The sequence below is a fragment of the Tenrec ecaudatus genome, chromosome 1 (assembly GCF_050624435.1).
Source record: "Tenrec ecaudatus isolate mTenEca1 chromosome 1, mTenEca1.hap1, whole genome shotgun sequence".
In the NCBI taxonomy this organism is placed as follows: domain Eukaryota; kingdom Metazoa; phylum Chordata; class Mammalia; order Afrosoricida; family Tenrecidae; genus Tenrec; species Tenrec ecaudatus.
In genome coordinates this window covers 248,057,651-248,075,252 of record NC_134530.1, presented here as the reverse complement: position 1 = coordinate 248,075,252, position 17,602 = coordinate 248,057,651, and the positions used below count along the sequence as shown (strand labels likewise).

Below are 17,602 nucleotides of genomic sequence, written 5' to 3'. Positions count from 1 at the left end.
ACAGCAACCGGACTGACCATTATTGGGGGGCACTGGAGGGGTGGGAGGTGGGTGGGGAGCCAACCATGACGGGTACAGGGAACTAGGAAGAGCTCTAAAATGGACTCCAAGGAGGGTGCAGTTTTTCTGGATGTGTTTGATCAATAAAATTTTATCTGAGAGGAATTAACTGAGGTGAATGACAGGCAAGCATAATAGTGGGGTAGGAGGAAAAAAACCAAATAAAATCCAATACTTATATATGAATGTTTAAATATAAATATATATGAATATGTGTGTATTTGTTTTTATATGTACATATATGTAAACACAAGGAAGCAGATGGACTTTGGGCCTCTACTTAAATCTTACCTCAGAACAAGAATGGTTTGTTCCTTTAATGCTTTCTCCCACCACCCCCTCCACACTCAGGACCCCAATTCTACCTTACAAATCCAACAGTATGTACATGGGTATAGACAAGAGCTTGAAACACAGGGAATCCAGGACAGATAACCCCCTCAGGACCAATAGTGAGAGTAGCAATACCAGGAGGGTAATGGGAAGGCGGGGAGAGAAAGGGGGAACCAATCACAGTGATCTATATATATACCCCTCCCAGGGGGACAGACAAAAGAAAAATGGGTGAAGGGAGACAGCAGTCAGTGTAACATGTGAAAAATATATAATTTATAAATTATCAGGGGTTCATGAGGAAGGAAAGGCAGGGGAGGGGGAAAAGGAGCTGATACCAAAGGCTCAAGTAGAAAGAAAATGTTTTGAAAATGAAGATGTACAAATGTGCTCGACACAATGAATGAATGTATGGATTGTGATAAGAGCTGTAAGAACCCCCAGTAAAATGACTTAAAAAAGAAGCATTGTTCTAATAAAGTGGCACAGTATGATACCTACCTCCCTGACACAATCACTGAAGACAAAATGAGTGCATAAGCAAATGTGGTGAAGAAAGCTAATGGTGCCAGGCTATCAAAAGCTATAGCATCTGGGGTCTTAAAGGCATGTAGTTAAGCAAACAGCCATCAAGCAGGGAAGCAACAAAGCCCACATGGAAGCCTGTGTGATCTGATCATGAGGTGTCAATGGGAAGAGATGTCGGAAGTTCAAAAAACATGCATCCAAATTGATATGAAGGTAACTGGATGTAGCATAGACCTAGAGTCCATCAGCAAGACAATTGGACAGTCCTCTCAGAAGGGCCTCATGGAACAGGGTGCAGTGTGGCACTGATGAACCACATAACTATCCTCTAGTTCTTTAAGATTTCCTCCCTTTACTATTATGGTCCTTATGCAATACACCTCGCTAGCCATATTAGATTTGCAGATGTACATTTTGAACATTTAAGACCAGTCAGTAGAGGGTAGTCAAGGTAGAGCACCCCTCAGAGACAGTGACAGGAGTAAGGGTTCCCTGAGATGATGGGAAGTAAGAGTGGGAGAGGGGAGTTGATAGCATGGATGATTGTAAAGCCCCACCTGATGGGCTTGAACAGGACTGGGAGGGATATATTGGAATGAATAAGACATGTCAATAAAATTTTTATTCAAAAAAATACTAGAACAAACTTAAATGGATCCTAAGGGAGCTCAAATGATAGGGTGCTAAATTTTAACCTAACCGCATCTGCAACAATCCACTTTCCAATGCACTCTGCAGGCTAGCATGGCTCTTCACATGCCTGCTCCCTGGCCAGAGGGGATTCACCAGGAGCTTAATTCACATGTATTTCTTCTTCACTTAAAACAACAACAAGAAAACCGAAACAGCTAGAAAATGGGTCAAAGGAGAGATAAAATGATATGACATTTTGACCTAATTATGTCTGCCATAATCAATTTTACAGTGCTCTCTGACTGATAACAGGGCTATCACATCCTTCAACTACGATCAGAGGGGATTTACCGGAGACTGAATCCATGAGTGGACCCTGAAAATGGAGTTTGGGCTTCCACTGTCATCCATAGCCTGTTTTGTTCTGTTGTACATAAGGTCCCTGTGAGTACATAAGGTCCCTGTGCGATTTAAACGCACTTAACAACAATAGATCACACATTGGGCTGCTAACCTCAAGGTTAGCGGTTCAAAACCACCATTGACTCCTCTGGAGAAAGAAGAGGCTTTCTATTCCTGTAAAAATTGATGGTGTTGGAAATCCACAGGGGGCAGTTCTAGTCTGTCCTGTAAGACCACTATGAGTTAGAATTGACTTAAAGCAGTGAGAAAATGGGTTTTCAATATTCACAAAGGGGTAGAAAAAATGTATTTGATGTACACAGTTTTCACTTTACAAATCATGTGTCAGTTGGCAAATCAAAAGTATCAATGACTCTGAAGCATTGCCACACATCTGCCAGGAGGGGAGACTGATGTATCATGAGAACAGATATGGGCCTGTTTGCACAAAGCCCCCATATCGCAGTGGTTAAATCCAGCTGCTAACCGAAAGGTGTGTGCCGTGAACTCACAGCTGCTCCACAGGAGAAGGATGTGGCAGTCTGCCGCTGTGCAGATTTGCATCCTTGGAGATCAGATGAGGTGGTCTCCTGGGTTGCTCTGACTCAGAATTGAATCCATGACGATGGAATCTTTTTTTGCCAAGTAAAATTTCTTGTCTAGTAAGTTCATAGTACTAAATTGCTCTGGTTGTCAAAACCCAATCCAAACAAAGCAGACCAAATCCGACTACGTTTTAAAAAGCAGAGAAATCTATTTTCTGAAGCAGAAGGCACCGCTGCATGCCAACTCTGTGATGATTGCTGAAGGCCAGGTTGTTTGTTTTGCAATGAAGTAGGCCACATTGTATACGCAGAGCATGGGCCGCCTTTACTTCTGGCGGGTGAATTACATTGGGTTTTTGACATCTTCTTGAGTCTGGTTGAGTGCCCTATCACTGGTTAGAGGTTTTTTCCCCTCAGGTTATAATGCTGCTATTTTAGTTAGATCAGCTGACTTTGGTCATATCATGCAGTCCTTGAAACTGCAGGCGGTGTCCGAGGGGTGAATGAGATTGTTCTCGTGTCTTTAAGAAATTGTAGCTAAGCTCTCTGTTCCACAGGACGGGGTTTGTGAAAACCGTAAAGAACCAGGCCGACTTCAAGAGATACCAAGTGAAATTTAGAACACCACGAGAGGGCAAAACGGATTATTATATTCGCAAATGCTTGGTAATCCAAGATAAAATAAGTACAATATATTCAAATACAGGATGATCATGTAACCAACAGAGAGATCATCTGCCAGATTGCTTCTGCCCGTATAAAAGGGAATATGCTTATCATGCTCACGAACTTACCATGCATGGTGTGGAAATTGGCCTGGCCCACTATGCTGCAGCATATTGCACTGACCTGCTGCTGGTCTGCAGGATTCTTGATAGCTTTGGCATGGACAAGCACTATGAAGGCCAAGTGGAGGCAACAGGAGGTGCTTAAAATGTGGGCAGCATTGATGGTGTCACCTGGTGCCTTCACCTGCTATCTGGATGCTGGCCTTGCAGGACTACCACTGGAAATAAAGGGAAGGGGGCTGCAGATGGGGGCTCGTCTATCCCTCATAGCACCAAGCGATTCCCTGGTTATGATTCAGAAAGCAAGGAATTCAATGCAGAAGTGCATCAAAAACACATCCTGGGTCAGGACATTGTAGACTACATGCGTGCCCTAATGGAAGAGGATGAAGCAATTTTCTCAATACAAAGAACAACGTAACTCTTGACAGGATGGAGGAGATGTATAAGAAAGCACATGATACCATCCGAGAGAATCCAGTTTATGAGAAGAAGCCTAAGAGAGATGTTAAGAAGAGGTGGAATCGTCCCAAAATGTCTCTTGCCCAGAAGAAATCTCAGGTAGCTAAGAAGAAGGTAAGCTTCCTCAGAGCTCAGGAATCAGTTGCAGAGAGCTAAACCAAATCATAATTTCCCTGAGGACTTACTACAAAAGGACAATAAACTATTCACCAAGCGCGCGCCACTCCCCCCACACGAAATTGTAACTCAGTCAGAAGAGGTGTATATGGTCCTTATTTGTCTTACTTGATTGCCAGGAAGGGCTTGGAGTCTTTTCAATGATTTAAAAGTGCATGTGCAGCAAGGGAAAGTGATCATGATGAAGAATTTGTTCAATAGGGTTATTGTAATCATTTCAAAGTGAGGGACATTTGGCGTACCATTAAAGAGCAAGTAAGAGCTGTCTGGGCATGTTAGTAACATGAGCTGGGTCTTGTTTGACTACATGGGCATTCCATACCTACATGGTTGTGACCGATATTATCAAATGTATTGTAAATACTGTTGTATCTAATAAATGTAACACGACTTACTGTAATAGTTGTGCTCCATGGGGTGGGGGGATTGACACAATTGAAACCATGGCATTAGGACAAGTGCACGACTGAGAGCTCATTTGGCTCAGGCAAACCTGTCATGTGACATCAGTGAGGAAGACATACAATGCCAGGGCAAAGTGATGAGACAGGCACCCCCCCCCCTACACTCACTGCCACGGAGTCAGTTCTGACTCACAGTGACCTATAGGACAGGGTAGACCTGACCCTGTGGGTTTCTGAGACTGGAACTTTTGACACCACCACTTGCAGTTCATTTTTCATACTGTGTGGTGGCTTCTGTATTGCTGTGATGCTGGAAGCTAGGTGACTGGTATTTCCAATGCCAGCAGGGTCACCCAGGTTGAACAAGTTTCCATGGAGCTTCCAGACTAAGAAAAGACATCCAAGAAGGTTATGGCTCCCCACTTTAGAGTCTTTGAAAGTCTTATGCAGAGCGCTGAAACACTGTCCGATCCTGAAGGACTAATGCCTGGAAGCGGGATGTTGTCAGAGAGGGTGCTGTTGGAAGGCGTCCCTCAGGTTGGAGGGCACTAGAAATGTGACTGAGAGCTGATATCAAGGGGTTCAAGAAGGAAGGAAATGTTTTGCAACTGATATTGGTAGCCATTTTACAATACTGTAAAGTGTGACTCAATTATGGAATGGCACAATGCCTGGATTAGTTCCTAATAAAACTGTTGGAAGGAAAGGAGCGTGACTGAGAAGCAGTGGCTTTCTTGGAGTGGAGCTGACCCTGGTGGCCCGAGTCGGGTCAAACCTGTGTGAGAGGAGTCTTTAGGATCTTTACTGCTGTTGTGGCACAGCTCAAGATAGGAAGAAACAGCTGCAAAAATCTGCTAACAATTTGCATTTGGAATGTGTGGAAGTATGAATCTAGGAAAATGGGAAATCATCAAAAATCAAATAGAACACATAAAAATTTATCTAGGCATTAGTGAGCTTAAATGGACTGTTATTGGCCATTTTGAACCAGAAAATCATATGATTTATTATGCCAGGAATAACATAATCAAGAGGAATGGCATTTACATTCATTGTAAAAAAAAAAAGATATTGCAAAATCAACCATGAAGTACAATGCTCTCTAAATCCAATCAGTATAATTATTATCCAAATTTATGTATCAACCACAAAACTAGTGAAGAAATTGAAGCTTCCTACCAATGACTTCAGTCAGAAATTGATCAGACATGCAATCAGGATGCATTTGATAAATATTGGTGATTGGAATGAAAACTTTGGGTAAGGGAGAAAGAGCAAGGAAGAGTGGTTGGAAAATATGGACTTGGAAAATTCTGTCCTTCAATCTTCAGCTTTGTTGACTTATTCATAGAAAATACCTTTTTTTCAACAACACAAAGGTGACCATACTCCTGAACTTCTCCATAGGAACACACAGAAATCAAACTGATAGTATCTATGGGAAGAGACCCTGACAAAGCTCAATATCAGCAGTTAAAATCAGGCCAGGGGCTGCCAATGGAACAGACCATCAATTGCTCATATATAAGTTCAGGACAAAGCTGAAGAAAATTTAAACAAGTTTATGAGAGCCAAATTATGACCTTGAATCTATCCTATCTGAATTTACAGAACATCTCAACAATAGAGTTGATGCATTAAACATTAATGATAAAAGGCTTGATGAACTGTGGGAGGACATCAAGAACATCATTCATGAAGAAAGCAAAAGGACATTAAAAAAGACAGGAATGAGTGCTCACTTCAGCAGCACATATACTACAATTGGAATGATACAGAGAAGATTAGCATGGCCCTTGCACAAGGATGACACGCAAATTCATGAAGTGTTAAAAAAAAACAACAACAGGAAAGAAAGAAAAGTTCAAAGTGGATATCAGAGGAGACTCTGAAATTTTCTCTTAATTGTAGGGTAGCTAAAGCAATTAGAAGAAAGGATGAAGTCAAAGAGATGAATATAAATATTAAAAAGCAGTTTGAAAGGACAAAGCCAAATATTATAATGAAATGTGCAAAGATCTAAAACTAGAAAACTGAAAGGGAAGAACATACTTAGTATATTACAAACTGAAATAAATGAAGAAAAAAAAATCCAAACCCTGAGTTGCAATATTGAAAAATTCTATGGGCAAAATATTGAATGATGCATGAAGCATCAAAGAATATGGAAAGAATACACAGAGTCACTGTACCAAAAAGAACTAGTTCACAATCATCATTTCAGGAAGTAGCATGTGAGCAAGGGTCAATGGTACTGAAGGAAGAAGTTCAAGCTGCACTGAAAGCATTAGACAAAATCAAGCCTTGGAATTGATGGCATGCCAATGAAATGTCTCCACAAGCTGATGAAGCACTGGAAGCACTCACTCATCTATGCCAGGAAATTTGGAAGACAGCTACTCGACCAACTGACGTGAAGAGATCCTTATTTGTACCCATTCCAAAGAAAGTTGACTCAACAGAGTGCTCAAATTATAGAATGATATTATTCATATCACATGCAAGTAAAATATTGCTGAAGGACATCCAACAATGATTGCAGCAGTACACTGACAGGGAGCTGTCAGAGAGTCAGGATAGATTCAGAAGAGGATGTGGAACAAGGGGTATCATTGCTGATGTCAGATGGACCTTGGCTGAAAGCAGAAAATATCAGAAAGATATTTACTTGTGCTATATTGGCTGTGTCAATGTATTTGTGTGGATAATAACAAACTAAAGGTAGGCTTGAGAATAATAGCAATTCCAGAATCCTTTATTATGTTCTTATGGAACTTGTATGTCTGTGGTCCTCAACCTTCCTCATGCTGCGATCCTTTAACACAGTTCCTCATGTTGTGGGGAACCCCCCCAACCATAAAATAGTCATTGCTACTTCATAACTGTAATTTTGCTACTGTTATGAATTGGGGGACCTCTGTGAATGGGTCGTTTGACCCCTAAAGGGGTCGTGACCCACAGGTTGAGAACCACTGTTGCACGTGGTTCAAAAGGCAGTTGTGGGAACGGAACAAGGAAATACTGCATGATTTAAAATTAGGAACGATATACATCAGGGTTGCATCATTTTACCATACGTATCCCATCTGTATGCTGGGCAAATAATCAGATAATTTGCTTCCAGTGCAGAAGAATGTGGCACCTGGATTGGAGGTAGGCTTATTAACAACCTGCAATGTGCAGGTGACACAACCTTGTTTGCTGAAAGTGAGGAGGACTTGAAGCACTTGGTAATGAAAATCAAGGACGGGAGCCTCCAGTATGGATTGCAACCCATTGTAAAGAATACCAAAATCTTCACGATTTGGCTGATAGGTAAATAGAAACATCATGATAAGTGGAGAAAGGATTGAAATTGTCTAGGATTTTGTTTTGCTTGGATCCACAATCAATGCTCACGGAAACTGCAGTTCAAGATATCAAAAGATAGGCTGCATTTGGTAAATCTACTGCACAAGATTTCTTTAGAATACTGAAAAGCAAGGATGTAACTTTGAAGACCAAGGTGACCCTGGCACATATCATGGTATTTTATTTTTTAAAAATCATTTTATTTGGGGTTTGTACAGCTCTTATCACAATCCACCCATCTATCCATTGCTGAGACCACTTCCAACCATGGCCTTGACAAAGTCAGAACATGGAGGAGGAGCATGCAAAGAAGGCTCCACCAAAGAAGGTCTCTTCCGTGAACTCTTTGAAATTATTGGCCTGATATCATTATTGATCATTGTAGCTGCTCTCTGGTTCTTGATAATTTTGATCACTTCCCCTTTTAGGAAACAACTGATGTCAACTGAGGAATATTCCCCAGAAGTTGAGGTTACTCCCCTTCCTATGGCTTTGAAAGATCCATGTCCTGACTGCGTGCAAAGTGTATTATATAATAAAACTAGAAACTGGAAGCCAGAAACCCCCCTTAAGGAATTTGTGTTAGATCTTGAGCAGGCTGAGCTATTGCAACCGAAACCCATAGAAATCTCAGAGGCTCATTTGGAAGCTTTTGTGCAAGACTCTAAAAAAGTGTATCATCCTCTTCTTTCCCCCCTCCTTATATTAGTTACCGCATAGGGGGTAGAATATGGCATCCCCCTCCAGGAAATAATCCAAAGAGAAATAGAGTTCCTAGCCCTGATTTACCTTATACGAGGGCTTATAATAAGAATGGCATAAGAATGGTTAACAAAGAAGGTGTACAAGTTCCTTTTAGTAGTTTAAGTTTTATGGAAAGGTTAGCAAGAAGAGTCCCCCCCCCGTGGTATCTGAAGTTCACTGAAGCAAAGCTACTTATTGTGAGGCAGCTTGAAGTCCACTGAAGCAAAGCAATCTATTGTGAGGCAACTCATACCTTGGTACAGAAAGACTTTTGGTAGTTTAATTTATGGAACTTAGTGGTAAAGAAAGAACAAGAAATGAAAGCCCTAGAGGGACAGCCCAGAAAGAACAGTCAAAGCCTGTCAAGTAATTTTTGATAATGAAATGTATTAATGCTTTATTGATTTCATAGTTAGAACAATGCACCCTAGTTGGATGAAGTGTGATCAGTTATTGTTAGAAGGTTTATGTCTATCACCCTTGTAGATGAGAAAGTTTTAGTTTCAAGATGTACTAATTTTTAACCAAGAATCATGATGTTGTGATTTATGTAAGTTGTCATGGTTCTGTGGCCTGAGAATTTCCTGATGTGTGATCTCAGGCCATAAGCTTTAAGCCAAGACAAAGAATGTATAAGTTGAAGCTTTGCATGAATAAAATTGGAAAAGTCACCCGCAACCTTTGAGTCATGTGGTTTCTGTCTCCTACTCACCGATGCCATGACCCACCTTGAGGGACCCCCGGACCTTGATGCAGCTGGACTGCGACAATCCATTGTGTCAAGCACATTTTTACATTTGTTGCCATCCTCATTTTCAACATATTTTCTTTCTACTTGAACCCTTGGTATTAGCTCCTCATTTTGACCCCTCTACCATTCACTCTCCCTCCCTCATGTACCTTTGATAATTTATAAATTATTATTATTTCATGTCTTACAGGGGTCCTCAAACTTTTTAAACAGGGGGCCAGTTTACTGTCCCTCAGACCCATTGGAGGGCCGGACTATAATTAAAAAATAGGAATAAATTCCTATGCACACTGCACATATCTTGTTTTGAAGTAAAAAAAAACAAATGGGGCAAAAACACCTGGCGGGCCAGATAAATGTCCTCGGCAGGCCGCATGTGACCCGCGGGCTGTAGTTTGAGGACCCCTGTCTTACACTGACTGATGTCTTCCTTCATCCACTTTTCTGTTGTCTGTCCTCCTGGGAGGGGATTATATGTAGATCATTGTGATTGGTTCCCCCTTACTCCCTCCACCTTCACCTTCCCCTCATTATTGGTCCTGAGAGGTTTGTCTGTCCTAGATTCCTGTGTTTCCAGCTCATATCTGTACCTGTGTACACGCTCTGGTCTAGCCAGATTTGTAAGGCAGAATTGGGGTCATGATAGTGTGTGTGTGTGTGTGAAGCATTAAAGAATTAGAGGAAAGTTGTATGTTTCAGTGGTTCAATGCTGCTGACTGGCTCATCTCTTTCTTGTGATCCTTCTGTAAGGCATGTCCAATTGTCTAAAGATGGGCTTTGGGTCTCCACTCCAACTCCCCCTCATTCACATCGATATGATTTTTTATTCTGGGTCTTTGATGCCTCATAGCTGATCCCATCGACACCTTGTGATCACACAGGCTGGTGTGCTTCTTCCATGTGGGCTTTGTTGCTTCTCAGCTAGATGGCCACTTGTTTATCTTCCAGCCTTTAAGACTCCAGATGCTATATCTTTTGATAGCTGGGCACCATCAGCTTTCTTCACCACATTTGCTTATGCACCCACTTTGCCATCAGCAATGGTGTTGGGAAGGTGAGCATCATGGAATGCCAGTTTAATAGAACAAAGTATTCTTGCATTGAGGGAGTACTTGAGTAGAGGTCCAATGTCTGTCTGCTACCTTAATACTTAACATATAAATAAATTGTGTTAGCCTGGGTAGACTAGAGAAACAAATCCAGGGAGACATGTATGTGTATAAGAAAGAGGTTTATATACAAGAGCAACTGAATATTGAGAAAACATCTCATCCCCATCCATATCAAGTCCGTAACTCCGATATTAGCCCATATGTCCAATACCAATCTATAAAGTCCTCTTCAGACTCATGAAACACATGCAATGACCCAGAATGTAGGAAGATCACAGGCCAGTGCATTGGAGGTCTTGTGGATTCAGTGGCATTGTAAGCCTCTCAGTGCTGGCAGGGGTCTCTACCTGGTTCCTTTAGCTCTGACACTCCGACTGCCTCGGGGTAGCTTCATGTAACTTCTTGGAAATGCCTCAAAGGGAGTGATCACAGAGAGAGTTTGTGTCCCGCATTCAAGGAGGAATTACTGGAGTTCCCAGAATCCTTAGGCCATGCCCACACAGAGGCTTTATTGGCTATGACCCGATTGACAAACTAGACTCCACCCCTTCACTCTTAATCCTTTCAAATCCTAAACGGACACCAGATTATATAACTACCACATATATGTGCATAAATATATTTCCTTATTTCATAAATAAATATATTTACATGTGTACATGCCTGTATTTGGATCTCGATAAATGCTCATTTATCTCTTAGTCTTTCCTCTATTTCCTTTTACTTTCCTTTTGTCCTACTATCATGTTTGGTCTTCATTCGGGTTTCAGTAATTCCTCTTGGTTACATTGCCCTTGATCAAGCCCTACCAGGCATCCTATACCCTCATCACCATCTATTTTAGATCACTTGTTGTTCCCTTGTCCCTGGGTTAACAATCACTTTCTTTCCCCCCTGCCTCTCCCTCTCCCATGTCCCCCTGGGAACTGTTGGTCCCATTGTTTTCTCCTCCAGATGGTTTATCCCGCCTATCTTATCTAGATAGACATGCAGAGACAATAATGAGCACAAAAACAAGACAGAACAAAACAAGAAAAGAAACAAAAAAACCAAAACAACAATAGCAAAAAGACCAAAAAACAAAACAAAGCAAACTAACAACAACAACAACAACAACAAAAAGCCTATAAATAATTCCAGGTCTTTTAGGAGTATTTTCCAGTCCAGGATGATGGGGCATCATGCCCTGGCCCCAAAGTCTATTTTTGGCATTCCCGGGGGACCTCATTGCTTTGCTCCCCTTGCTGCTGTTGCATGCCCTTAGCATTTGGCCCCAGTGTAAACCACGGTATTTTCAAATGCCTTCAATGCATGTGAAAGTTAAGTAAAGAAGACAGGTGAAGAATTTATGCATCTCAATTGTGGTGCTGCTGCAGAATATTCAAAATATCAGGGACTGCTAAAAGGACAAAACAATCTATCTCCAAAGATTTATGTCCAGTGAGCTCCGTAGCAACAAAGATGGTGAGACTTCGTCTTACATACTTTGGGCATGTTGTCAGGAGAGACCAGGCCCTTGAGAAGAACATGTTTGGACAGGTAGAGTGGCAACAAAGGAGGGAAGCCCCCGAAGGAGATGGATTGACACTGTGGTTGAAACAATGGACTCAAGCATAGGAACAATTATGAGGATGTCACAGATATCCTTCTGTTGGGCATCAGGTTGCTATGGGTAAGGACCTCAATGGCACCTAATAACAACAAGAATACCTTTTTACAGGAGAAGAAAGACTCATCTTTCTCTTGTAGAGCATTTGGTAGTTTTGAACTGCTGATCTTTGGGTTAGCAGCTGGGTACATAGCCACGACACTACCAGGCTCCTAACGCTGCTCCAAGAGCTAGTCGAAGCTGGAGTGCTTAAGTAAGCTCTCTCAAAGACTCTACCTTTTCACTCAGATAGTTAGTGCTAATGAGCTCCTGGGGCTTTGACTATAGCACATCTTGACACCATTACCCAAAATGCTCTATTTGATAGGCAATTACTGGCTTATATATGGTGTGAATGAACACGGAAAGATGAACAAAAACCAGCTGGTGTTGTATTGTCCTGAAATCCATATCCTGGAAAGGGTTCAAAATGAACCAAAGAACCAACCTCTATTTCCGAAACACTCTCTACTAAATAAACAAGTTCTAGCCAGGAAATCAAGTGTCAATGAAGTCTGCTAGTTACATGGAAATGGCTGGTCACCCCTTGATGTGACCATTTCGGGTGCAGGTTCTATGAAAACACCCTGGGCTTCTTGGGAACCCTGGTACACTGAGGTTCTGAAGGATGTCTGAGTCCGGCTCACAGATAGGTCATCTAAGGTAAATGGCCCATGAGTTGATTGAGGTCGCTATAGTTCAGTAGCACCACACAGCAGCTCATGGGCAAAGGAAATCTGCTCAGTGTGCAAAGTTGTGGGCTATGGACTTGCTTTGGAAAAGACCCCCAAAATATACCTTGTTATAATTTTACAGACTCCTTCATGGGAACCAACAGGTTGGTGGGGTGGTCCGGTGTCTGGCAGCACAGAATATATTTTCCTGTGCTTGACTCATGTAAATTCTTACTTGGAGGATAAGCACCAATGGACTCAACCATCTGACCACATGTGCTCTGCCTGGATAATGACTGTAATTACCTTGATGTTACATGGCACAGGGGATGGTATCCAACGGCAATTCAGGATGGGTCCCAAAGCAAGCCTGAAAAATATACCTGAACTACCAGCTACACAGTTGAGTAGCAAAGAGAACTCCAGGTTACATAGCCCTAGATAGCAGACCAGATTGCTCCCAGAAAAATAGTTTACATAGGTCCCCTACCTTTGGTGGGAAATAACACTACCATTCCTGATGCAGAATAGATATGGGCCACATGCTTCCAGGACTCTTAGATAGACTAGGCTACATGTTTAGACTTCCTAAACACATTGAATCAGAAAACGGTACCATTAGGGACATCCTCTGGACCTTCTGTGCTTCATATCATCCTAAGGAAGCAGGTGCCATTAAAAATAAAACAGTATTTTAAAGGATATTTGGGGAAAAATAACTGAACAACAGACACTGGAGACAAGCAGTTTGGACTTTGTATGTGATCATTTCCCAGAGGTAAATCATTTCCCAGAAGTAAAATTTAAATAGAATGTTTAGTCTGAGGATAGAGGAGAGCCCCAGACAGGCCACGAGAGACACAAACTCCATAATTAATCCTCTTGCTGTTTCTCCTCATGGGTATATCCCTAGGAAATGGGGCTACCTTAATTTGTCAGCAGCAAAGAAGGTTGGGACACGGGGATTCTCACCTGGCGCTTCTTTGCTCACCTAGCTATACTTGCTGGAGGAAGCCCTGATGGCATACTGGTTATGCAATGCGCTGTGACTCACAAGGCTAACAGTTTGAAACCACTCACCAGCTCTGCGGGAGAAAGACAAGGTTTTCTATTCCTGTAGAGCATCACAGTCTCAGGAATTCAGAGGAAGGTCTAGCCTGCCCTATAGTTGCTATGAGTCAGAATCGACTCACCAACAGCGAGTTTGGTTTGGCTTTATACTTTTTGGATATAAGCAGTTATGAATCGCGATGATAAGGATCATGCATGCAAGGGGACAAGCCTTAGGCTGTCTTAGTAGAGCCTACATATCAAGGGGTGGAAGACGTCCTAGGATAATACAAGGCATATAAAAAGAAATGGCTGAGTCGTCAGGGTGTATGATATGGGTTAGACATGGGTAAGACTGAAAAAGTGATCGTGGCAAGCACTGGTCAGACATGCATGACTGGGAATGGAGAGCAACCAACTCAGGTCTGGGGAGGTCAGGGTTTGAAGGGGAGACAACCAATCTCCTTCGACTCTCATTTGTAAGCATCCACGGCCAGTGAAACCCAGACTAGCACCATCCTCCGCAGTTTAACAAAATTTTTAATTTAAGAATTCTCAGAAACCTCCCAGGAGCTACTGCTTCCAAGTAGCCTCTACAAATGAGATAGTGAAATAACATGAACTTTCTGATCCCCCGTGACCTCATTCTATTGTTACTGTTAGGTGCTGTTGAGTCAGTTCCAGTTCATAGCAACCTTATGTATGACACAATAAAATACTGCCTGGTCATATGTCATTCTCACATTTTTTCTTATGCTTGAGCCCATTGATGCAGCCACTGTGCCAATCCATCTTGTCAAAGGCCCATTTTCCCCTGTTCTGCATTATGCTTTCTCCAGGGACTGGTCTCTCCTGATAACATGTCCAAAGTACATGAAATGATTCTCTCCATCCTTGCCTCTAAGGAGCATTCTAGCTATACTTTTTCCAAGACAGATTTATTTGTTCTTTCGACATGGGATTTCCACCATAATTAAAATGCACAGGGTTTCTTTTTGTCTTCCATAAGGATCAACTTTCATATGCATATGAGGCGACTGAAAATACCATGACTCGGGACCAGTGCACCTTAGTCCTCATAGTAACATCCTTGCTTTTCAACACGTTAAAGCAGGTTTGTGCAGCATATTTACCCAATGCAACACATAGCTCGATCCCTTGACTGATGTTTCCCTGAGCATTGAGTGTCGATACAAGCAAGACAAAATCCTCGGCCACTTCAATCTTTTAATGTGATGTTACCTATTGGTCTAGTTGTATGGCTGTTGGCTTTCTTCACACTGAGTTGTAAACCTTACTGAAAGCTGTAATCCTTGATCTTCATCAGCAAGTGCATCAGTCCTCCTCGCTTTCAGCAAGCAAGCTTGTGTCATATGCATATCGCAGGCTGTTAATAAACCTTCCTCCAGTCCTGATGGTGCACTCTTCTTCATATCATCGAGCTTCTCTGATGATCTGCTCAGCATTCGAATTGAATGTGAGAGCATGCAACCCTGACACATATCTTTCCTGATTTTAGACCATGCAGTATAGTACTCCATTTTTCTGTTTCGCAGCTGCCTCTTGATCCATGTGCACGTTCCTCATGAGCACAATGCAGTGTTCTCAAATTCCCATCTCCTCAAGGTCACCCATAGTTTGTTATGTCTCCAATGCCTTAGTGTGATTAATAAAACACAAGGAGGCATCTTTCTGGCATTCTCTGCTTTCACTCAAAATCCAGTTGACATCAGCAATGATGTCCTTTGTTCCACAACCCTTCTGAATATAGACTATTAACAATAGTTATACTGACTATAATAGACTATAACAACTGCATCTGTTATAAAAATAGTACCCCTATCATGTTCCACTTGACCTTATTAACAAAAACTTAATAAAATTAAACCCTGATCCCACATTAGAAAAATGTTGTTGCCAAGGATTGTACAACATTGATGTAAACATTAGGTGTGTCATACACAACTAGTCTAAACTTTCTAGAATCAATGATGATCAATGGACCATCTGTTGGTCACTTGAGGTGCACTATGTGTTGTTGTGAGCACATCTTGGTATGCTAGTTTAAACTGGCAGGCTCCATACAGGGAGCCTGTTGTGGACTATCTTCCCGCTGAGCCGGATCATCCAACTGAGAGCTACAGTCACAGTCACGGTCACACTCATCTAATGTTGCCTAAGACAAACAGAACAGACCTAGTGGAAGACTCCATCAGTACAATTAAAGTATCTGATAGAGGGGCCAATATTTTAAACAAGAATTCTGAGTTGGATATGTGAAAAGTCAAGGAAGGAGTTGTAGAGAAATAACTCTACCATGCCCCCTAGATGCCCACCTAGGCTTAGCTGCCACTGACTAAGTCTGGGAGAACACCCTGTAATCCTCCCAAGCCCGAGAGCAGCACAGGTCACTTGTTAATAAATGCTATAGGATAATTTCTCATTCACATCCCAATTTTCTAGAGAAGATAACATGAGGCAGTGTCTCACAGTCTCCCTGGTTTGGATCTGATTAGATAGGAAGCTTTTTGTCTCACATTACCTCTCCAATCATTTGGGTATAATTTCAGGCTAAAAATTACTTCGCTGAAGTGTAGCATGGACTCTTCAGTAATAGAGTGCTACAGTGTGTATTGCAGTGCTCTGACCCCTTTTATTTTGGTTTCATCCAAGCACAGAAAAATGGAGACTTGGCGTGTTATACAACTGTTTTCATTGTGTAAGGGACAAACTGGCAAGCTCTCCTCATTGCTCTGCTGGCTGAATATGTCAGTCTGTCTGGAATGCACACCAGGTAGCTACCTACCTTGTTTTTTATGGTCATGCAGCACTTTGACATTTTCTGCCACTGAACAGGCAGATTTGGAATAATAATTTTAAAAACATTAATTTTTTTAGAAATAAAGTACCAATGTAAAAATATTTCTTATTTGGCTTCAAAGACGTACCTTTTTATTTGCATCTCTTTCTCTCGTGACTTCAAAATGGATGCAAATGTTTCCATGAATTTTAAGTAGTTCTGGGGAGTGTTATAATAATATCTTCCAGTTTCTTGAAAGAATTTTATGCCCAATTCTGATATACTTCTGTGAATTTGGACACATGTGTAGGCAAGTTTTTCTTTGAAATCCTAAAACAAAATTTTTTTTAAAGGATTAAAACAATTCAAATGTTCATTAAGAAAACCAAGGCGTTCTCAATGCATGAATACTTTCTTTTATTAAATTGGAACTCTACGATGCTCACTCTCCCGACACAACTGCTGAAGCCAAAGTGGGTGAACAAGTAAATGTGGTGAAGAAAGCTGATGGTGCCCGGCTATCAAAAGAGATAGTGTCTGGGGTCTTAAAGGCTTGAAGGTGAACAAGCGGCCATGTAGCTCAGAAGCAACAAAGCCCACATGGAAGAAGCACGCCAGCCTATGCGATCACGAGGTGCCAAAGGGACCAGGTATAAGGCATCATGCAAATATATACCATAGTGAATGTAGGGGTAAGTGCAGAGGGGAGACCCAAAGCTCATTTGTTGGCCACTGGAGATCCCCTCACAGAGGGGTTTAGGAGAGGAGATGGGTCAGTCAGGGTGCAATGTAGTACCGATGAAGAACACAGCTTTCCCCCAGTTCCTGGATGCTTCTCCCCCCCCCCCCCCAACTACCATGATCCGAATTCTACCTTGCAGGACTGAATAGGGCAGAGGTTGTACACTGGTGCATATGGGGGCTGGAGGCACAGGGAATCCAGGGTGGATGATACCTTCAGGACCAGGGGTGTGAGGGGCAATACTGGGAGAGTAGAGGGTGAGTGGGTTGGAAAGGGGGAGCCGATTACAAGGATCCACATGTGACCTCCTCCCTGGGAGACGGACAGCAGAGAAGGAGGGGAAGGGAGACTCTGGGTAGGGCAAGAGAAGACAAAATAACAATCAATAAATTATCAAG

General features: G+C 42.0%; 1 protein-coding gene, 1 non-coding gene and 1 pseudogene across 2 annotated transcripts in view; 2 read left to right on the top strand and 1 right to left on the bottom strand.

Moving 5' to 3' along the window:
• The window catches only part of DNAH14 (dynein axonemal heavy chain 14), a 419,312-nt gene that overhangs the window by 113,556 nt on the left and 288,154 nt on the right, over nt 1-17,602 (bottom strand). The window contains exon 56 of the mRNA XM_075542667.1: nt 16,611-16,792. Coding sequence (XP_075398782.1) covers nt 16,611-16,792 — 182 coding nt within the window. The remainder of the gene's footprint in view (nt 1-16,610; nt 16,793-17,602) is intronic.
• Nucleotides 66-3,907, top strand: LOC142429690 (large ribosomal subunit protein uL18-like; annotated as a pseudogene).
• Nucleotides 6,067-6,173, top strand: LOC142438212 (U6 spliceosomal RNA). The gene has a single exon (XR_012782635.1). It is a non-coding gene; the product is annotated as a U6 spliceosomal RNA (small nuclear RNA).